At 39.1% G+C, this 23,420-nt stretch overlaps 2 protein-coding genes across 2 annotated transcripts in view; both read left to right on the top strand.

The window, feature by feature from the left end:
- LOC136405685 (aldo-keto reductase family 1 member C15-like) overlaps window positions 1-23,420 on the top strand; it is a 470,894-nt gene that overhangs the window by 340,097 nt on the left and 107,377 nt on the right. The gene's annotated exons all lie outside the window — the stretch shown is intronic.
- LOC136405686 (aldo-keto reductase family 1 member C15-like) lies at window positions 2,423-16,356 on the top strand. The gene is made up of 9 exons (XM_066385165.1): window positions 2,423-2,613; window positions 6,205-6,372; window positions 7,243-7,359; window positions 8,613-8,690; window positions 9,487-9,609; window positions 11,101-11,210; window positions 11,977-12,142; window positions 14,359-14,441; window positions 16,034-16,356. Exons 1-9 carry the CDS (start codon window positions 2,527-2,529, stop codon window positions 16,074-16,076), a joined length of 975 nt encoding a protein of 324 aa, XP_066241262.1. The 5' UTR covers window positions 2,423-2,526; the 3' UTR covers window positions 16,077-16,356.

Genomic DNA, 23,420 nt, shown 5'->3' with positions numbered 1-23,420 from the left:
AGGGACCACTGAGGCCATCTGGAAGTGCCCACAGCTCCCCTAATGGACCATGAGCTCCATGATAGAATCCTCTCTCATTTGTAAACTTTGAGAACCCTTAGAAAATAGGAGAAATATCAGAAGTAAACACAATATCTTTCCAGCTGCAAAGGGAAGATGGATTCTGAAAAAAGTATGCTCTCAGGCATGATATCAACCTCTAGAAATGTCTTAGGATAATGTTTATATGCAAGTTTAATGAGTTCTTTTAGAAATAGAAACAGAGAGCCTAGTTGCCTGGTATGACTTGACTAAGAAAGAAATAGATAATATATCCATTATCTTTTACTAACAAAGTTTATGGGCTGCTGAATCAGAATGTAAGAAAAAATATAATGTCTCTGCACTTAAGGCATTTAGTGCAAAATACTGGTGATTACTGAAGGAGTTATTAGACAAATTTATAAACCGTGGAATGATGTACTATTAACATCAATTGTGAGAATTTTCTTATGATCTGACACAAGATGTAGCCCTAATTTTACAATGAAAATATAAGAAGTATACTCATTAAATTTATAGTTGTGATAAATACTAAATACATGGACTAATGAAATCAGAATTCTGACCTTGACTAGCCAGAGGCATGAGTTGAAACTAGATGAATTCTAATGTTATGTCTTGTGGTTGGCTGCAACACACTAACTACACAAATGAATACAGGATGGAAAAACATGGCATAATGCTAACATTAATTCAAGCAACATTTAGGGCTTTTATCTAGTCAAAGTACCTGAGAGGTTGAGAGTCTAATTTTCCTAATATGTCTTTTTGAACTACATTAATTGATGCTGTCACCATGTGAGGGTACACAAGAGTGATTACCCCTCCAGTGAGATCATATAAGATGTAGGCAGGAGCATGGACTTTTAGGGTGAGTCAGAATTCATAAGGCTGATGGGAAGGAGGGGTATCTTGAATAGACTGTTTCAGGAGGAGGCATAGCTGAAGGAAAACACAACTACAAAAATTCATCCTGGATCTCAGGCTATTTTTTTCCTTGTCAAAATGATTAAAAACAAACAAACAAACACACAGAATCAGAGGGTTGAATGAGGTCTTGATACGGTGGAAAAAGATAATTAAGTGTTGGGGGTTGCTAGAGAATTTTCTTACATGTGTGCTTGGGACCAGGCATGGAGGTCTGTTCAGGAAATTCTGAATAATACCTTTTTTTTAATGGTATTTTTTACCAAATGATGGGTGAGAAACAACTCAAGTCTCAAGATCTGGAAACACCTGAAATGTCCATCAGTGGATAAGTGGATTAAAAAGCTATGGTACATATACACCAGGGGTAGTCAATCTTTTTATACCTATCACCTACTTTTGTATCTTTGTTAGTAGCAAAATTTTCTAATCGCTCACTGATATCACAGCAATGGTGATTTATAAAGTAGGAAAGTAACTTTACTTTATAAAATTTATAAAGCATAGTTATAGCAATTTAAAACATATAATAATAATTACTTACCATGTACTTTATGTTGGATTTTCGCTAAGTTTGGCAGAATAAATCTTGATAAAACAACTTACTATAGTTAAATCTATCTTTTTATTTATACTTTGGTTGCTCTGCTACCACCTGCCATAAAAGCTGGAATGCCCACTAGTGGGCAGTAGGGACCAGGTTGACTACCACTGATATACACAACAGAATACTGTGGGACCATGAAAAATGATATATTACCTTTTGCAACAACATGGATGTACCTGAAAACTATCGTGCTAAGTGAAATGAGCCAAGCAGAGAAAGAAAACTATCGTATGACCTCACTCATTTGAGGAATCCAATGAACAATGTGAAGTGAGGAATGGAATAGAGGAAGAGGTAGGATCAAAGGGACCAGAGGGAAAGCAGACAGAGAGAAAGGGGATGATAGGATGGAATCAGAGAAGGAAAAGAGATTGGTGAAATTATATACACATAATACAGAATTATAGAGAGCAGAAAAGCAAATTTGGATGAAGGGGGAAGGGCTCTGGGAAGAGGAGGAAATGGGATGTTGAGGGGAACATGGAGGAGGGTGGATGTACTTGGGGAGGACATTAGAATCTATGTAAACACAATAAATTAAAATCAAAAAAATTAAAATGACTAACCTAATGACTATTTTGCATCTTGTACAGTAAGTCTGCTGTGATTATCATGGACAACTTGACATGGTTATTTACTTATTTTTTTTTAACTTAGGAATTCAGGGAGAGCAATGCTAGAGACAACATGTTAGCTCCTATAGAATGCATTATATTTCTGTACACTGTTCCTGGGAGCTGTGTGCTCTGTGCCTATGGAGAGCTGGAAGTAAGAACAAGGAAGTCCGTGTATTCGTTCCTTTCATTATGTAACCCTGGCCAGCTGCCATCACAGCCCTGCCTTGCTTATGATTTGTATAAATTAAAATGACTAGAGCCTTGTCTTCTATTTCGGTTGCAGTCCAGAAAAGGAAGGAAAGACAGTCAGCTTCACCAGGACCGTGAACAGTGATGGATGCCAAACGTAGTCGTTTTGTGAAACTGAATAATGGGCACTTCATGCCAGTGCTTGGATTTGGCACTGGTGCTTCTGCAGATGTAAGTCAAACCCAGGGGAACAGAGGGTTGAATGCTAGCAGCCCTAGAAGGGCCTAGTTCACAGTGCGTGATTTAGAAGGACTCGTGTGGCTTCTATATTACCACCTCTGATTTTGTACTAAATGAAATGAGGAGCCTGACCAGGCAGTAGTGCAGTGGACAGAGCACTGTACTGAAACACAGAAGATCTAGTTTCAAAATCCCGAGGTCTCTGGCTTGAGCGGGAGCTCATCAGGTTTGTGTGGGGGGTCACTGGCTTGTTCGGGGGGGTCACTGGCTTGAGCGTGGGATTATAGCCTCATGGGTGCTGGCTTGAGCTCAAAGATAATTGGCCAGATCAAGGTATTACTTGCTCTGCTGTAGCCACTTAAGGAGCTGCAACGAAGAATTGATGCTTCTCATTTCTCTCCATTTCTGCTTATTGGTCCCTGTCTGTCTGTCTCTCTTGGCCTCTGTCAAAAAAATAAAATAAATGGAATGATGAACTGTAGATTCTGGGGAGTCAGACATGGTAATTTTACAGGTAAATTATCTCTATTATTACCAATATTACTGTTACTTTTTGGTTACTTAATGTACATAGAATGATTACTATTTATTTCAAGTACTTTACATGCATTATTTTCTTCAGTTCTTCAACAGCTAACCAGGGTAGGTACCATAATTTGTCTTATTTCTCCCCTGTTGAGAATATAAGCTTGGATGCTCTCCTTGGACACATCTGCTCCTTGGTCAGCATCATTCTTCCCTTTCTGAGAACTGATGGGCAGGGGGCCCAGGAGGAGAGGACAGCTAACTTGATTGCTTCTTAGGGATAGCGGGGCTGGAAGTATTTGCCAGAGAATTTGTCATTAAAATCTGTATTGTGCAAGGAGCCACTATTATTCCAAGGGTTAGACATTTATTTATTTATTTATTTACTCACTTATTTTAATTTTTTTAGTGATTTGGAAGAGGGAGAGGGCGAGATAGAGAGAGAGAAGCATCAACTTGTGTTGCATGGTTGTTCCATTTAGTTGTATACTCACTGATTGCTTCTTGCATGTTCTCTGACCAAAGGTTGTACCTGCAGCCTCTGCTATAAAGGCTCTATGCTTTATCCACAGAGCAACCTGGCCAGGCCCCCAAGTGTTAGGCATTTAGAAAGGAAACGTGAGAAGGCATAAGTTACAATGTAGACGGAATTGTGATTCTCATCAGATTTATTATTATCACATCCCCATGGTTGGCTGCAATACACTTAAAGTATCAAACACTGGTCAAGGTTGGGGAGAGGGAGATTTGGGATTGCATAGGTGAGATTACTTCATAAATGACATAGACCATTCCATCCCATCTTGTAAAGCTATGACATAAAATATCAATATCTAATAGCTGTCAGATAGGGCCAGTTGATTTTAAATGACATAATTATCCATGTATCCACTGTTATAACTTAAGCCCAGGTTATGTCTTATAATTATTAGTCAACTTTTAGAACTCTTGTTAAAGACAGAGAATAGAACAAAACATCTCATAACCCCCTCACAAGAATAAAAGTAACATGTAAATCTGCTTAGTACAGTACAAAGGTATAAAGGTAAAAAGAAGCTTTTTTCACACTCTCATCAGATTTTTTTCTAATTGCAACTCTCCCAACTCATCAACTTTTACTGTGAGTGTTGGCAAGAGCAAGAAGTATGGTCCAGAGATCCTGAAGATGACTTCTTTTGTTTGGTCAGCTTTGTTTTCTGGGAAACGTGCAATCACAGTGTCTCAGATTTAGTCATTTAGGCATCTACCATTAGAAACTGAGGCAGGCTGTGTAAATGTCTGGCTGACACTGCCCACTGGCAGTGCCTATGTGTTGAAGTGAGAAGCAGCAGCCAGTTCTCTGGGCATCTCCTTTGGCGTCCACCCGCTCTTGCTTTAGGTTTTCCTGGATTTGGCTCAGGTGTCCTGTCTTCTCATTCATTTCACAGAAGTCCCCATGCTGACCAAGGGACAGCCTCATGGAACCCCATATGTGTAATCAACATGTTGATTTTAGTGACCTCAGAAGCAAAAAAAATATTAAAGTTAATAAACCAGTGTTTGGCTTGGTGGGCAGAAAAGAACAATAGTTTTTATTTCATGTGTATTACTGTCAAAAAAATCCAGGTAGAATATGTATTTATTAATTACTAAATCAATTATTAGCCAATTTCACAATCAAGAGTAAACTTCTACTTGATATTAGAATCTATCCTAGCAGGTAGAGAGTTTGTACTGAAGTTATTTCTGCCTCTCTGGCATTTTGACAACTAGATAAAGACATTTGTTGCAAGGTGAAAGGCTACCTAAAAATGCTTGACATTACATCTTTAAATGCCATGGGAAGTGCAGATATTCTGGATGAAGAAAGATGATATTAGCTGGGGTCTTCTGGGGAGGCCTCAAGGAGGAGGTGAGCTGAGCTTAAGCAAAGCTGATGTCAGACACAGGCATAATAATGAACGCTGGGATCGGCTTCATTCAAATAGAAAAGGCTTGCTTCTACTTCAGTGTGCTCACAAAAGGTCTGATTTTGATCATGGAGCGGCCTCATGTAACCTGTTTCTCTCCTGACCACCACCCATAGTGAAACAGAAGGCACAGAGGACTAAAGACAGAAGGACAAAAAATTGCCTGATGTAGAGAGAATGGACTTCAGGCAGAGGGGTTCTAAAGTTTTCCTGTGGAAAAAGGGGAATTAATTTAAAATGTGGGACAACATTAAAAATATTCATGATCCTGTCATTAAATAATCTGTCTATGTATGTACACAATAACAACAACAAAACCAAGACTTGCTTCAGTTGAGTCCAAGGCCATTATAATTTTCATTGACCCCTGTTCCAGCCATTCTAGATTTATGTCATGCTGTTGGCCTAAGCTGCTTGTCTAATGGTATAATCACTGCCTGGTTACCACGCCTGGTGGTAAATGCTAAATTGTTCTTTTATGGTTATTGCCAGGCATGGAAGCACCAAGAGCTGCCCTTGTGACTTTCCTGAACTCTAGACATGCTCCTCCTTACCACCGTTTTATAGGGGCCACACTTCTTCTGAAAAGCAGGATTAATGACCACTGTTCATATTGTCATACTTTTTCAAACTCAGAGTCTTCTGGCACATGAACTCTGAAGGACTGGGGAGAAGCCATGGCGTTGCTTTATGCAGAATCTTTCCTGCGTCACCTGAATAAGGGTTTCCCCACTTGAACCAGGTCCCTTAATCTGGAAGATCCTAAAATTGAGCAAATAGGAATCATAAATCCCCCAAGTGGAAAACTGAGAGTGAGGATGAGAGTTATGCTGGGTGCTATTCTATTCCTGGGCCTGTTGAACAATTCTGTATTGAATTGTTTGTTTGTCAGGTTGCATGGAGAAATGATTTTCACTAATTCATTTTAGATTAGAGGTTATACTGGAGTTTAATTCATGCCTCAGAGTACAAATTTGTTACCAAGTCTTGCCCCATTAAACAGGGGAACAGGATACATGTAGAAACAGTAGGTGAACATGCTTTTAAGGTAATAAATTGCTTCTCTTTGAGTCAGGCCAACTGCCAATCCTCCTTATTCATGTTACAGGTTCCTAAGAGCATGATTACTGAGGCCACCAAAGTGGCAATTGATGTAGGTTTCCGTCACATTGACTCAGCATACGTCTATGATAATGAGGAGGAGGTCGGCAAGGCTATCCGAGAGAAGATTGCCGATGGCACAGTGAAGAGAGAGGACATATTCTACACCACCAAGGTGCTGTGGGCGAGTGACGAGAAGTAACCGTCAGAGCAGATGCGGTATTTTGATAAAAAAAAAAGACAAACTTTGGCCTCGGCTTAAATTATTTATTTACCTCAAAACATTGTAAAAGTCTAATATTTAAAAACAGAAAGTAGAAAAGCATTGCTCTACTCTAGAATGTATTAAGAGTGAAAGATGATTGCTCAGTCTTTCCAAACACAGGCCAGCATTCAATACTTGTAACACATGCACTAATAAAGATACTTACCTTTCTTCCCTGCTGTGAACTGATCAAGCCACTGTAGAGTGGTCCACTCCTTCATTCTCCATAAAATCCTCTCAGGACATATCCAAGTGAGGTTGACATATTATCCCAACAGAGGAGCCAGACTTAGAAATACTGTTCCCAAAGCATCACTGCTTTACCAAAGTTTGTAACAATTTCCTTCAGTCGGAAACCCTACTTCCAACATAAAGATTGCTGAATGGTCCTGTGTGTGTCTACGTCACTGATGACTCATTTCCAGAATGTGGACTTTTCAGCAACCCTGTTTCCAGGCATTTATTATATAGGGCAGTAGATTCTACTTCCCCTTGCCTGACATTCCTTGACTCTCCTTTCGCGAGTTTTCTATTCTAACCCCTAAAACAGGTTGCTTTTCCCGGCCCAGTGCAATTTCCTTCACAGTATTCTTACAATCACTCAAATAAATCTCAGTGTTCTCATTTATACTAAGAACTTCATTTATACTACGTAACGTAAAGTTAGCCCCAGAACTTATTTTTAGATTACCACTGTCTCTTAACTATGATGATAATTTTGTTTTCCAAATGTGTGAATCATAAACTATTTTGTTTGTTTGTTTCTTTTGGTTACTGCAGCTTTGGACTACTTTCTTTCGACCAGAACTGGTTCGACAGGCCCTGGAAAGATCACTGAAGAAACTTCAACTGGACTATGTAGATCTCTTCCTAATGCATTGGCCAATAGCTATGAAGGTCAGCTATATTTTTTCTTTCTTTTTTTTTATTTTTTATAGAGACAGAGAGAGAGTCAGAGAGAGGAATAGATAGGGACAGACAGACAGGAACAAAGAAAGGTTAGAAGCTTCAATCATTAGTTTTTCGTTGCAACACCTTAGTTGTTCATTGATTGCTTTCTCATATGTGCCTTGACCATGGGGCTACAGCAGACCAAGTAACCCCTTGCTCGAGCCAGTGACCTTGGGTCCAAGCTGGTGAGATTTGCTCAAACTAGATGAGCCAGCGCTCAGCTGGCGACCTCGGGGTCTCGAACTGGTTCCTCTGCATCCCAGTCCGAAGCTCTATCCACTGTGCCACCACCTAGTCAGGCTGAAGGTCAGCTTTTGATTTCCTTGTTATGCTCAAGAATATTCATCACTGCTGTTGCACCTTTATTATCTCACTCCACCTAGTTTTGGGGGGATCTTCCTGAGAGTGGTATATGTGAGTGTATTGGATAGATCTGTTAAAAGATTTATGACTCTCCTTGACAGTTGTGTCACCTCACTATCCAAGTCATTTTATTCTTTTCATATGGTCTTCAGAAAAATGGAAAATCATTGTCTTACTGTCTTCACTTCAAAGCACTGAGAACACTGCCCTCATGTCTAGGTGATTTGCTTCTGTCTGTAGTCCCTTAGTGATGAGTTACAAAATATAGTAAAGTCACAATGGGAAGTCCACACATCTTTAAGGAGAGGGACTCTTGTATATAATCCCTTCTGCTCAGTAAGAGGGAAGCACCTTTGGGTGGACAATATTGCACATCTGGGCTCCTCTGAGCATTGCTGGTTCAGCTTTTCATCACAGTAGACATTTGCTGAGCCCATCTGGTGTGTTCACTGTCTGGATTGGGTTATCATTAATTGGAACTAAAACACATTCTTACTAGTAAGGGAAAGTTTCATCATGCAAACCAGCCTGTCCTTGTGAAAAAAATATCAATTCTGACTCTAGAACTCATTCTTAGTGATGTTTTTTTTTGTGTGTGTGGGGTAAAAGGGTGGATGTGGTTGGGGGCAAGGTACTTTGCTGTAGTTTCTCAGGTGATTCTGATCTTCCTTTTTCCCACTGTCTTCTCTTACACATTTCTCTTTCTCTCTCTCTCTCTGCTTAGTAATAACAGCCTCTTGAAGGTTGGTGCCTAAGTGCCAAGCTACTTAAGTACCAGAAAGACCATTCTTTCACAATATCCTTCTTCTTCATCCTCTCTCCCTTCTGTATTATAGCCTGGAGAGGATATTTTACCAATGGATGCAGGTGGGAAGGTTATTTTCGATACTGTGGACTTGCATGACACATGGGAGGTAAGTTCTGCTACTGCCACCCAAAGGTACTGTGAAAAGGTGGACATCAATGCCCAAGTGTCAAACAAAATGGGTTGTGGCCCTATGTGCTCTCTGCCCTCAGACAAGTCAGTGAATTCCTCTGTACCTGTGTTTTCTTCTGTAGAGCCAGGGACTAGAAGGGGGTAAGAGCTAAGGTCTATTTTTAATGTCAACTTCTGTGGCTCTAAGAAGGAGTTTCTTTGCCCCACTGATCAGGTTGAGTCTATGAACCCTAAAAGGGGCATCATCAGAAGCAAAAAGAGGAATAATTAGAGCTCTATCCCAAGACAGATAAACACACCAGAAAAGGGAAAGCTGCTGTCCCCTTAGCAGGAGGAGAGTGAACCTTACCTTTATATACCCTATTCTATTCACTTGTTTCACCCTTCTAAGAAAGAAGCAGAAAAACCTCTGACCAGTAGAAAACCTAAGAGTTTCTCTTTGCCCTTACCTATGACACCATTTGTTCTGGAACTATTATGTGCCTAACAGTAAAATATGCACCATGGATTGGGGCAGGCAGCTAAGCTGAACTTAAAATTATCTTAATGTCTATTTATTGCCCTGGGTGTGCATGTCAAAGATTCAAGGACATGAGCTATGTGTACATAGCAATGAAGTACTGTAGGAAATTATATATCCAAGTGATAAAACTATTTGACTCAGCCAAATTGTTTTGTATGTTAAGATAGATTTCCAGTTTTTGAAAAGTTCACGGTCAAATGGAAAAGCTAAACTTCACAAAAGGTTTGCCACACATGTCCTTTCTCCCCAGGCCCTGGAGAAGTGTAAGGATGCAGGTTTAACCAAGTCCATCGGGGTGTCCAATTTCAATCACAAGCAGCTGGAGATGATCCTGAACAAGCCAGGGCTCAAGTATAAGCCCGTCTGCAACCAGGTGAGCCTGTGCCCATGGAAACTTCTTTGCTTTCTGCTCTTCACATCCTTTTTCTTGATGTCAGCTGCATAGATGGTTATTCCTTTATTGCAATAGGAAATTTCAGAAAAAGAACAGGTTGGGTGGAGTGGAGAGATCCTGCCTGCAGTCATTCCGAGATGGGTTTGAGCTTCCCAGGAGATACTGAGGTGGAGAGGCTAAGGTGGCAGGTAGTAGTGTTGGTCTGAAGCTCAGACAGGCAGTCAGTGCTAGAGGTACATGTTTGGGAGTTCTTGCTTTATGGGTTGCAATTAAACTCATTGAAATGGATTCCCTTTCCTAGGGAAGTTCAAGGAATGAACGGGAAGGGGTTGGAAAGTCAACATTTAAGGCTCTGGTTAGGGAATTGAGTAGAAGTTGGCAGACAGCGAGGAAGAAAATGAGGAGCATGTGGTGTCTGAAAAGTCAAAGAAGACACTGGAAAAGGTGTATGAGAGCCATGGGTGAATCCTGCTGGAAGCAGTCAATTGACCTAGGGATAAAAAGGGTGTGGGATTTCATGACCTGGAGTTCCTGGGAAACCTCTTAAAATCAGGTTCAGAATGGTAAGTGGGAAGGCCAGGGAGATAGCAAAGCAGTGCAAAGTGAGGAAGTCGATAAAACATAATTAAAAATATGTATTTATAAATAACAATGCTGCCAATGCCTAAGCACTATGATGTTGTACAGTTGTATATTTGTTTTGTAAAACTGTTTGAAAATTATGCAATAAACCATTCAAATATTTATACTCTTCATCTTAGTTATTTACTTTTGAGAATCTATTTGTAGAAAATAACTTATAATATGTTCAAATGTATTGCTCACTCCTTCCTCCTCTCTCTCTCCTTCTCTCAATTCATTTGGGAGAGAAACTAGACATTTTTTTCTTTTAAACTTCTCCTCACAATTGGCTTTACTGATTGATCCCTGGGATACAATTGAACATATTACTGTCTTGTTTTTTTAGAGTTACAACTAAAGACTTGGGGATCACATATATGTAATTGTGAATTCATGAATTTCTACAAATGAAGTTACTCTCTTTTGATGATCAAATTATCACCATTATAATCAGAAGATACCTCTTCAGATGACATCCCAAAGTGTTCTTCCTGTCTTCTTGGTTTTCTAAAATGTAAAATGTTTCAGCTCAATTTGCAGCCTTTTGCCCAGTAGTGAAATCAGGCATTTTTCTAAGGAATCTTGTTTTTTTTTTTATGTAGGAAAGCACATGTATAGTCACAACATGTGTATAACAGTCTTTAATTATTATAAACACTAAAAAAAATTAACAAGAAAATTGTTTTATCACTTCTAAAAACCAATAGCATTTGAAGATATTTCAGAAGGTGCATAAGAAAATGACCAACTTGAAAAATATGGTGCATATGTTGGGTATTCCTTAAAAGCCTTTCCAAATTTACATGGGGCTCATGTATTCTGATACCTCCTTATCTCGGCAATTCACAGGTGGAATGTCACCCATACCTCAACCAGAGCAAACTCCTGGAATTCTGCAAGTCGAAGGACATTGTTTTTGTTGCCTACAGTGCCCTGGGGACCCAAAGAGATCCAAAGTGGTAATGAGAATATCAGAGTTAACCTATGTCAGCAACTCTATTGGTGATGAAACAGGTTTTTAAAATTAGGTTTTAAGATTTTTTAAGTGTGTGCTTGAGAGAGAGTCAGAGACACAGACAAAAAGGAAAAAGGATGAGAAGCATCATCTCCTAGTTATTCATTGATTGCTTCTCATATATGCTTTCAGTGGGGTGGGGTTGGCAGGGTGGCTCCAGCCAAAGCACTGACCTATTACTCATACTAATGACCTTGGGCCAAGCCATCAACCTTTGGGCTCAGTCCAGAGACCATGGGGACATGTGTATGATCTCATGTTCAAGCCTGTGAGCCTATGCTCAAGCTGGTGACCTGGGGGTTTCCAACCTGGGACCTCAGTGTCCCAAGTTTATGCTCCATCCACTGTGCCACCACCGGTCAGGCAGGTTTTAACATTTTATTATGGAAAACTTCAAACATAAATAAAGCAAACACAATAGTGCAACTAGTGCCCTCACTGAACTTCCAGTTATAGATGTTCTTTCATTCTCGTTTCACGCATGCGACCATCAATGACAAATTCCACTCCAAAAATATATTTAAAGGTGATTTTATGATAAAATTTGTACAGATTGTCATGCATAAATCTTAGCTGTACATGTTGACAAATGGATATATTGCATAACAAATGTTTCTATTCAATTGTGTGGGAAATTTGGGGACACAGGAACACATTCTCCATTTCTAGGTCTATATCTTCAAATCTCCATTTTCTGTTCTTGTTTACAGTGTGGACAAGGATAGCCCTGTTCTCTTGGCAGACCCAACCTTGAATGCCATTGCCAAGAAACACAACAGAAGTGCAGGTCAGGTGGCCCTGCGCTACCAAGTGCAGCGGGGAGTGGTGGTTCTGGCCAAGAGCTTCAATGAGAAGAGAATCAAAGAGAACTTCCAGGTACAGACTAGATACCATCTGCCCAGAGTGAGAAGTGGGTGCTGTACTGGGGGCCATGTCTCTCACCTTCCAGCATGTCCTCATGTTCATTTATTTCCATGCATTTCCCCCTGTGCTGTGGGGCAGCTTAGAAAAATGAGAGAGAGAACACTGGTCTCACAGTCCTAGGTTTTATGGCCCCTAAGCTTAAATTTTCTGATTCCTGGTTCTGTGATCCTGAGTATATTTTATTTTTGTTTTTTCATCAATTTTAGGCATCTTAACATGCAGTAAAGAACTTTTAAAACCCTGGTTCCTTTCTTTCATCTTCTCTACATAATGAATCTTTATTTGTATTTCAGTATCAAACCCGAATAGGATTAGCTGGTTTGCTGAACCACTGGGACCCCAGCAGAGTTGTGGTTCACCATTGTACTTGCCATGGCTGTGTTAGAAAGCTTTCTCCTTGTTAAACTAAACTTGTTCTATGTCAGTGTGCTCTCTAGACCAGGAGTCCCCAAAATTTTTACACTGCGGGTCAGTTCACTGTCCCTCGGACTGTTGGAGGGCTGGACTAAAAAAAAATCTATGAACAAATCCCTATGCACACTGCACATATGTTATTTTAAAATAAAAAAAAATGAGAACAAATACAATATTTAAAATAAAGAACAAGTAAATTGAAATTAACAAACTGACCAGTATTTCAATGGGAACTATGGGCCTGCTTTTGGATAATGAGTTGGTCAATGTGCTTCTCTCACTGACCACCAATGAAAGAAGTGCCCCTTCCGGAAGTGCGGCGTGGGCCAGATAAATGGCCTCAGAGGGCCTCATGCGGCCCGTGGGCGGTAGTTTGGGGACCCCTGCTCTAGACAGTAAGATCCTTAATCCCTTGACTCTTTCTGGGTCATCTTTTAGCATCTTTTTCTTCACAAACTTTTCACAGATAGGAAGCTACATATAACTGTATAAACTGACAAATGAATGAATATTTCCCCTAAATTCTCCCTCATGTATCTTCTAGTCCCTTAGATCAGTAATCTTCACTTATTTTGTTGTGAACATCATGAAAAACTATGTGAACTCTATCCCATTTTGAAATAACAGCTAACAGTTTCATCATGAGTATAATATTTGCAAGAGATAACATTTAAAGCACATTATTTATTATGTGTTTACTTAAAAATCTTGAAGTTGTAGGTTTTGTTCATTTAACTTATGGAAATATCTAATAGTCAAATCTAAATCTCGTTGTTAAACTAATCAAAAAACATCCCTTTTTATTTTATTTTATTATTATTATTTTTTAGTTCAACTAAACACATTAATATATATCTCCATGACAAGCAAGTTACTTCTGGAGAATATTTTTAAGATGAATAAAAGATGGAGCAACAGATGATAGATAGATAATTACCTAGATATAGATAGATAGAGCACTGAGTTTTCTATGAAATTGTCCCTTCGATAAAGTAATGTGCTTCCTGCTTTAATATTTTTTATCAAAGATCTGTCGGCTTTGCCATTAATTGACTTTCCTTTAGGGGAGAGTAAATTTGTATTGTCAAATAAAAATTTAACTGGACTTAAGTAAGAGAGACTTGATTCAAAAGAAAGAACTCCCTGAATGTTGAATTTATAAGTATCTCATAGACGAATCAGAAAGATTTTTTCATAGTGGAGTAAACATGATAGGGAGGGAATGAGCAGGCATGTGGTTGAATAGTTGATCAGCGAATGCTTTTCTTGAGGTCAACAGCTTCTTGTTGAGGCCTTCACTGGGGGTTTCTCTTCCTTCTAAACTTGCTTATGTTCAAGGCCATGTCTAATTTTAGGGGGTGTGCGGGGGAGGGGAAACCAGACTCAAGTTTGGTCCAGTCAGCAGGTATTTTTCCAGAATGTCCAACTATCTCTTTGTTTAAAAAAAAAATAACAAAATGGTTTCTTTTACTTTTTCTGTTGCAAACAATTCCCATAAAAAGATTTGGATTCGATGTGTTATAAAAGTCTTTCTTTTGTGAAGTGGAGCCGAGAAGGAGAGGGAATGGGAAAGGAGGAGTGGAGATCCCAGGAGGAGAGTTCTCAGGCCGGTACACCCGGAAGTGATGACAGGGACGCTTCCCCCCCTCCCCCTCCCTGCCCTCCTGTCTCTGTCCAGCCAGAAAGTGCTCAGTTCCCAGGTGGAGGCTAGCTGCCTTGGGGAGAGTTTAATGTGACTCTTTCTTTCTTTTCAGGTTTTTGACTTTGAGTTGACTCCAGAAGACATGAAAGCCATTGACGGCCTCAACAAAAATTACCGATATTTTAAACTTCCAATGTAAGTGATTTTTAGGTTGTTTTCCCAGATTGTTTTCTGTAGTAGTCAGATTAGCAGGGGTACTGCGATTTTTCAAATCAGGGAAACTGGGCTTATTTCTGGTGTAGAAAAACAAGAGCTTTCTGAAAATATGAGACCAGAAGTTTATTCCAGGATGACTTTCTTACCCAACAGAAATGTTAGTGCGGCCCAGGACAGACCATAGTAAATGGCCAAAGTTTGTACCATGTGAGTTCCTGACTTTATACCTTCAATTCTGTGCCTGGTATACCTTCACTCAGCTGTGACTTAAGCATTTGACACAGAAGGCACAGTACCTATGGCCCACTGTGCTCTCTGGGGTGTTAATGTAAAATCAAAAACCCATTCAAAGTAAGAAGCAACAATCATTTATTGAGATCAGTAAGAGTAGCTATTTGAGAATCATTAGTATAGGCAGAAGCCCGAATAATATTCAGTTTAGGAGACAAAGGTAATGGGTGCTTATGAGGAAGGGAAGGAACAATAATTACATCCAGAGAAGGAAGGAATTGGTGTTAATTCTAAACAATGGTTTTAATTTTCAGTCTAGTAGTCACCATCCCACTACTTATATTAACTGCTTTGTTCTTGTTCTTGAAAACTGTTCATTGGGATCCAATGTTGCTTAGGACCAGCCCCTGGGACATTTAGCCCTTTTTAACATTCCAGAACTTTGAGGCTTAGACATGCAAGGCTCATTTTAAGGTGGCTTCATTTATATTACTTTTTACAGCAGTCTATAAAAATGTTTCAACTCTAATTCTTCTTAAAATCAGGAGAAAAGCATGGTTATATTGATAATGACCATGTAATAATGAATCCAGCCTGAACTCTATTCATTTGTGTCTTAATACAATTTTAAAATGTAAAATTAATATTTTTTATGGAGAAGGGACCCATGAAGGTAAGTGTGGGAATGTCATAATGTGCACCTGCTTCCACCTCCTCCAGGAGGGGCCAGTGGCATTTTTCCTTAACTGCACATTCCTTTCCACTTCTCCGTCCATGTCTTCCAAATGTATCTCTCCACTGGCCTTTTATCCTTATCCGAAACTCCATTTTCTCAGTTATATAATTTGACCAAACTGAAGCATAAATGGATCATGAAATTAATTGACCCTTGTGACTCCAGCGGCTTATACCAACTTAATTTCTGAAAGCAGTAATTACATTGGCAGGTATGGTCATGTAGGCAAACATCTCATCTCCTCATGAGAGTAGAAGTTCTTTAAGTGAGGGAGCCTGAATTTTTAATTAAATTTGTTGATAAGAACACCAGACTCTTTACTATTAGCATTCTGATGATCCAGGGACAAAAGTGACACATGGGCCAAAATAACCACCACATTTTAGCTGTAGCACTTACATCCTGTGGCTAACTGTGATCTACTGCACACGAGTGTGGAAATTGGGCACATACACCAGGAGCTGCATGTCTGCGTGTTGAGATGGAAAAAAGGGTGTGGTTGGAACCTGAAGAGTTTTTTGCCCATCATGACTGCATCCCCAGAAACCCACCCTTTGACAGCCTGGGACCGAGTTAGCAAAGGAATATCTCTCTTCTCTTGCAGTGCTGCTGATCACCCTTATTACCCATTTTCTGAAGAATATTGACCGTCAGCTATCCACCATGAGTCCCACCAGCATCTCTTGCTTCTAAGGGTGTGGAGAGGATTCCTGCAGTTGGTGGAAGTGATTAAAAGCAGTTCTGTAGTTCCAGGCACCATGCCATTTTTCTTCTGAAAAATTTTTAAATGCTGTAATAAATACTTCTAAATGAATATGGTTGTTTTCCTGATAATTAAAATATACAATACATAAAAATTAAAGAAAATTTGGACAATAAAATATAAAGGAAAGAGACTAAATATAACCTATACTTAGCCTACTTAAACAGTCTGAAACTTTGGGTGCATTTTTCTTTATGATTTTTCTGTACAAATTGTATATGTGTGTCTTTATATACAAAATTGAAATAATCTTCAACCTATAGGTTCTACACATTTTTTAATACTTAGCATAAATATTTTTCCAAATGATCAAATGTTGTTAAAAATTTTCAGTATTATATTTTACTGTTGTAAAGCAGTGCATCTTATTAATTTATTCACTGTAAGAATCATCTGCATATATTTTAGCATTGTGATTAGTACTTACACATTTCACCATTTATTTATTTATTCATTCTGCATATCTTCAATGAAAGTTCTTTATCTACCAGACATTGCTTTATCAATAAGTAAAATAGGAGGAATTAAATTCAAATATAAATGTTTTGAGTTTACAGTCCAGTGAAGGAAGAAAACTATAAAGGAGAAAAAAAGGTGTTTGGCTTTTAGAACTGGGGAGTGCCCTTTGGGAGATAAGTCTGCATAGGCTCTCACGGTTTTGTACATTTGATAAGCAGAGACACTGCTTTTTCTCAAGAAGTTTGTATAGCCTTGGGTTAGATACCAAGTGGCTCTCTTCAGAGAAATGAAAGCACTCTTCAGTAATATGAAAAAAATACTGCCTGCCAGAGAAAGGGTAGTATGCTTAATGCTCACTCTCATGGATCCAGGTTACCTAGACCCAGATTTTCTCCTGTAACTCAACCCACTGCCTCTTCAGTTATCTTCAGGGCCCCTTCACTTCACCCCTGTAGAAACGGGGGCTCAAGGAACTAGCCCAGCTAACCTTATCATGAGACATAATTTCACTCTATGCATACATCAAACCATCACATATACTCTAAACTCACACAGTGTTATATGGCAACTAACATATATCTCAACAGAGCTGGAAAAAAATGCTGTTACTTGGCTAGAGCTATTGTGAGTAATAAACTGCCTTTTACCAGCACCCATGAAATCATGCACACTCATTTATCAGCTTGTGAGTCAGGTCCAAGTCTTATGTCCTTCATGATCCTTGACACTAATGTGAAGAAATGAAGCAGTCATCTCTGGTAAGGATAGGTCAGTTGGTTAGAGCATTTTCCCAATACACCAAGGCTGCAGGTTTAATCCCCAATCAGGGGGACATATGTAGAAATTAACCAATGAATGCACAGAATAAGTAGAACAACAAATGGATGTTTCTCTCTCTCTACTTCTCTCTCTCAAATCAATACATTAAGAAAAGAAAAAAAAAAAACAATTGAAGTCAGCGAGACTCTCCTTTTTTCCCCTGTTAGTTCTCAGGGAGTTTATTTGTTTAGATTAGGTTAAGTAATAAATTAAATAAAAATTTGTCCTCTTAATATTTCTCCTTTAAACAGATTTGGTATTACTGAACTATACGGGTTCATTCACCTGTATGAATCAAAGCCCAATCAAATGCAAAGAAGAATTTGAAGGCAAATAAATGTTATTAATAAAGGAAATGGCACCATGTCAGGAGTCACGGACACCATGTTCATGCTTAAAGACATGTCTCCCAGATGGCTTCTAAAGTATAGGTTATAAAGGGAAAATATCATTAATGATAGTAAAATTAAGATTGTAGTCTCTATTAATTGGTGGGCACTAGGGTATGGATTAGTTAATTCTTACATCTGGTCCTGACATCAATCAGCCACATAGTTGCTCTTTCTGGTTGTACAAAGATGTGGTTGGTGGAATAGTTCACTTTTTATCTAAAACACAACTGAGGCTTAGATTGTATCTCTATTTGACTGAAACATTGTCCCTATGGTCAACAGATCCAAAAATTACTTGATGCTTACCAGAATCTCATCATCTTGAGAGTCTGATCATTGAGTGGATGTGCGAGGGAGAAGGAGGTGGGTGTCAGGTTGTTGGGTGAGGTCAATTTGTATCAAAAGGAAAGAAAAGAGAAAACATTATATTAAATAAATGAAGTTTCTGTGCAGTTAGACTGGGTGAGGCCTCCTGGGTTTTTCACTTCTTAGTCTGACCTTGTACTAATCACGTGAAACAAATGTCTCTACAACCCAGATAATTGCTCTGCCTTTATTTATGTGGATCCTTTAATTTAAAGCTGAGACCCACACCTACTAGAGATTCTTAGGCATGTGCTCTGTAGTAAAGCTTACAGGTCACTATGTTCTTTTGTTTTCGGGTTTTCTTTTTTTTTATTTTAGTGAGAGGAAGATAGGCGGACAGATAGACTCCTGCATATGCCCAGACCAGGACCCACCTGGCAAGCCCACTAGAGGGCAATGTTCTGCCCATCAGGGGCCATTGCTCAGCAATAGAGTCATTTTTTTAGCACCTGAAGTGAAGGCCGCAGAGGATCCTCAGTGCATGAGGCTTATTCTCTGGAATCGAGTGGCTACAAGAGGTGAAGAGAGAAAGAGAGAGAGAGAGAGAGAGAGAGAGAAGTGGATGGGGAAGGGTAGAGAAGCAGATGGTTGTTTCTCTTGTGTGCTCTGACCAGGAATAAAACCCAGGATATTCACAAACTGGCCAATACCAGATCACTAAGTTCTAAGTGCTTATCAAGCAGTTCTGAGTAGGCCAAGGTTGGAAACCCCTAATTCAGATTATCTTGTGACATTAGAAGAATGACAGCATGAGAGATCCACTTAATTCTCCTCTAGAAGTTTTAACAATTTAAATGTCTATAATTTAACAAAGCATTCCTTGATCATTGCACAAACATGTTCGAGAAATCTGCAGATTGAAATATCTGAAGATGGGTAAGTAAATATAAACTGTGTCTGTGGGAAGAGAGAGGATCTGAGACTAGCCTGAAGCTGGGAGTTCACAATGCCAAGCTCACTGTAGGGCTCAGCCCATAGAGAAGAGAATCAGGGTTCCTATGCCAGTCCCTCTAGCCAGGAGGAGCAATGAGATTCAGAGAGCATTCTTGCAGGAGTGACACTACGAGCTGCAGCTGAGTCCCAAGACCTGGTCAGAAATGAAGCACAGTGGTGCAGCCACAGTTGTCTGGCAATTGGCATTCCAGACAGAGAAACAAAGCCATGGAGCCTAGCTGATTTCCCTCTCTCTCCCTAAGGAAGCCCAAGAAGAAGCTTTAGCAGTGAGTGTTAGGTTGCAGAGAACATTATCTGCAAAAGAGAGAACTGGTGCTATTGAAACACATTTTTCCTTAACAACAGGTGCACTCTACAGCTAATGCCAGTGTTGGATGAAGACACACAGAGGATGCCTCAGAGTTCTCCAACCAACATTACTGGAAGAACAGGGCAAAATAAAAAAACAGTTAGATTCTTCCATTTCACCCCACCCTCAGTTATCATAGCTGCACTTCTGAGAGTGTCCGGTTGAAGGGAAAAGCACTAGGATTTAATAAATTTGAAAACCTATTGCCGCCACATTCTCCCCTAGGGCTGGTCCTTTGAGTCTGAAGTAAAGGGACATAGAGGAGACACCCACATTGACTAGGAACACATCTAATTTTCCATCACCCCTAAGAGATCTGAAAAGTTGGAGCATGCAAAAAGGTATAAAGCTTGTGAACAGTGCCAACTACTGGAAAACAATAGAAGAACTTATCAATGTACTAGAACAGTGTCATTCATACATAAATGCCCAGACAGAGGATGAATCCATCAACTACCATGAATAACCAAGATAACAAATAGCTCATGAAGAAAATTAAAAATCTCCATATAATAAACTTAAAGACATGGAAATATGTGATTTAAATGCCAGAGAATTCAAGATTGCAGTTCTGACAAAACTCAACAAGATGTAAGAAAACTTAGTCAGTTTAACAAACTCAGGAGAAAAATCACTTAAAAATATGAGAACTTTAACAAGGATATTAAAACTCTAAAAGATGAAATAGAAATTCTGAAGATAACAAATTCAACATAAGAGATAAAAGAGCAAACTCAGAAGCAGAGAAATTAGAGCTGACAGGACGAAGGAAATAATTAGTAGTATTGAAGATAGAAATCTAGAAATGATGCAGAGGGAACAAGAGATAGACTTGAATTTTTTTAAAAAGTAAAAGAATTTTATAAGAACAATCAGATTTCACCAGAAAGCATTATAAAAAATAATAGGCATACCAAAAGAAGAAAAGCGAGAGAAGAGAATGGTGAGTTTATTCGAACAAACGATTGACAAGAACTTCCTCCACATATGTAAAGAGCTACACCCTCTAATCTAGTGATTTTTAACATTTTTATTTTATGGCACAAATAAAGTAATTACTAAAATTCTTGCAAAGCAAAAATTATATTTTGCTGATCTGAAAAAAAATAAGTATAATTTTCTGAATTCACACTAGTTGGCTACTGTGTGGGTTGTTATTTTTTATTAACAATCTCAAAGAAAAGTGGCCAGTGATCCTAAATAGTCAGATATCTCATATTTTTAAAAATCCTGTGGCACATCAGTGTGCCTCTTATGACACACTAGTTGAAAATAGCTGCTTTAATTCAGAAGTGAACAGAAAACTTAATGACCTCAATATAAAAAAGCCTTCTCCAGGCACATTGTATTAAAACTATCAAAAATTAATGACAAAGAAAAAATTTTCAGCACAGCCAGGAAATTGAAGGTAGTAACTATTGACAGAGAAAAATTACCAGTTAAGAATACTATATCTAGCAAAGTTATCTTTTATATATAAAGAAAAATAAAGACTTTTCTGGAAATACAGAAGCTTAGAACATTTACCACCAGGAGACTTCCATTGTAGGAAATACTCAAGATGGTTATTCTACCAACAAAGAACAAAATGTCACAAAATTATGTTAGATTACCAAAAAAACTCACAGATAAACAGGGACAATTTTTCACAACAAAAACATAAAAAAAAATGTAAAAGGTCTGAGTTTTCAAAGTTTTCAAAGAAGAATGAAAATTAAATGCATTAGAATGGAAAACAAAAAGAGTGCTGTGTATGTGAAAGTTTATTTACATAAACTTCCCACTATTTACTAATGGGAACCACATACAAAATACCCAAAATTGAGGCTCATCAATTGAAAAGAAGAGTTAATAGTGGAGAAAGGTATGGAATACCATCAAAACCAACATGCAGAAAAACAAAGGAACAACAACAACAACAAACACTGGAAGCTCAGAGCTACCAGAAAAAATAGATAAAATGGATCACCTATCAATAATTACCCTACATGTAAATGAGATTAATTCACCAATAAAAAGGCACAGAGTAGCAGATTGTATTAACACACCCAAAATACAACCATGAACTGCCTTCAAGAGATTCATCTAAACTGCAAAACCAAATATATATTCAAGGTGAAAAGTTGGAAAATAATTCTACAAGCAAATAACATCTACAGGAAAGTAGGCTTAGCCTCATTTATAGCTGAAAAAAATGATTTCAAGATAGCAAGGTGACTTCTGGTCAAGATGGTGGCATAGGTATATATAGTTCTTGCATGCTAACATAACCCCATCATAATTACAGCTAAACTACAGAAGAACCATCATGCAGAACCACTGGAAATCTGGCTGAGTTTAAGTCCTATAACTAGGGAAATAAAGAAGCCTTGTTGAGACTGATAGGAGGGATGGAGATGTGGACCAGGTTGGTCCCATGTTCATGTGTATCTCTGCTGTGGAGGTTCTCCCTGAGGAACTAGGAGACCCAGCTTCACACAGGCCTCCCAGCCTTGGCTTCCAGTGCCAGGAAGAGAAGTCCTCATAACTTCTGAGAAACATAATGGGGAATGTGGCTGAGTGAGGTGGTGAGCTGATGGAGTAGCAGGAAGCTTCTCTTAAAGGGCCCACACAAGCCATTTTCAGTGTTTTTTTTTTTATACAAGTAGACTGTTTTGGCTTATGGTTGGTATTTCTCTAAAGTATCTCAAACAAGCAGCACCTGACCCCTGTGTACCCCATACCTCTTCTAAGTGACCCCTGGCCTGACACTAGTTGTAACTGATATTGGTTCACAGCTTTGCCTCTTCTGGGCACAAGAAGCCGTCATTTGCACATTACTACATTACTCTGTATTTTATGCTGGGTGGCTCCATGCAAGACACAGGGAATGGCTAACCTTCCACCTTCTGGGAGGACTCAGAACCAGTGCACCTGGTGGAGAGCTTTAGACCGGGGTCCCCAAACTACGGCCCGCGGGCCACATGTGGCCCCCTGAGGCCATTTATCCGGCCCTGCCGCACTTCCAGAAGGGGCACTTCTTTCATTGGTGGTCACTGAGAGGAGCATAGTTTCCATTGAAATACTGGTCAGTTTGTTGATTTAAATTTACTTGTTCTTTATTTTAAATGTTATATTTGTTCCCGTTTTGTTTTTTTACTTTAAAATAAGATATGTGCAGTGTGCATAGAGATTTGTTCATAGGTTTTTTTTTTTTGTACTCTGGCCCTCCAATGGTCTGAGGGACAGTGAACTGGCCCCCTGTGTAAAAAGTTTGGGGACCCCTGCTTTAGACCATGCTGGAGTACAACTCTATCACCACCACAAACAACACATTCAAGGGGTGGACTCTGTGAGCACCAAAGCTGCACTGAAGCAAGTCCTGCTCCATATGGTTGACTCCTACATAGGAGCTTCTTTACTGTAACTGCAGCTGGTATTTACAGCTGACTAGTTTGGAGGTCAATCCCTCCAAGTGCTGCCAACAACAATCAAGGCTCAACTACAATAGCACAATGCACACAGCCCACACAGTATGGCACCTGGAGCACCCAGCTCGGGTGACTGGGGAGACTGTGTCACTGGGTCATACAGGACACAGGACACCTACTACACAAGGCCAACCTTCCAATTGTGGGTGACATAAAAGTCCTACCTAATACATAGAAATAAACACAGAGAATCAGACAAAAGTGGAGACACAGAAACATGTCCCAAATGAAAGAACAGAAGAAATCTCCACAAAAATAACTAAATAAAATGGATGCAAGCAAACTACTAGATACAGAGTTCAAAGCAGTGGTTATAAGCATGCTTAAGAAACATAGCAAGCACTTTGACAAAGAAACAATAAGCATAAAAAAGAATACAGAAACCACAAAATAGAATCAGTCAGAAAGAATGGATACAC

Source organism: Saccopteryx leptura, chromosome 5, assembly GCF_036850995.1.
Source record: "Saccopteryx leptura isolate mSacLep1 chromosome 5, mSacLep1_pri_phased_curated, whole genome shotgun sequence".
Lineage (NCBI taxonomy): Eukaryota > Metazoa > Chordata > Mammalia > Chiroptera > Emballonuridae > Saccopteryx > Saccopteryx leptura.
The sequence above is the reverse complement of the archived record's forward strand: the minus strand, read 5'-3'. Positions and strand labels throughout refer to the sequence as shown.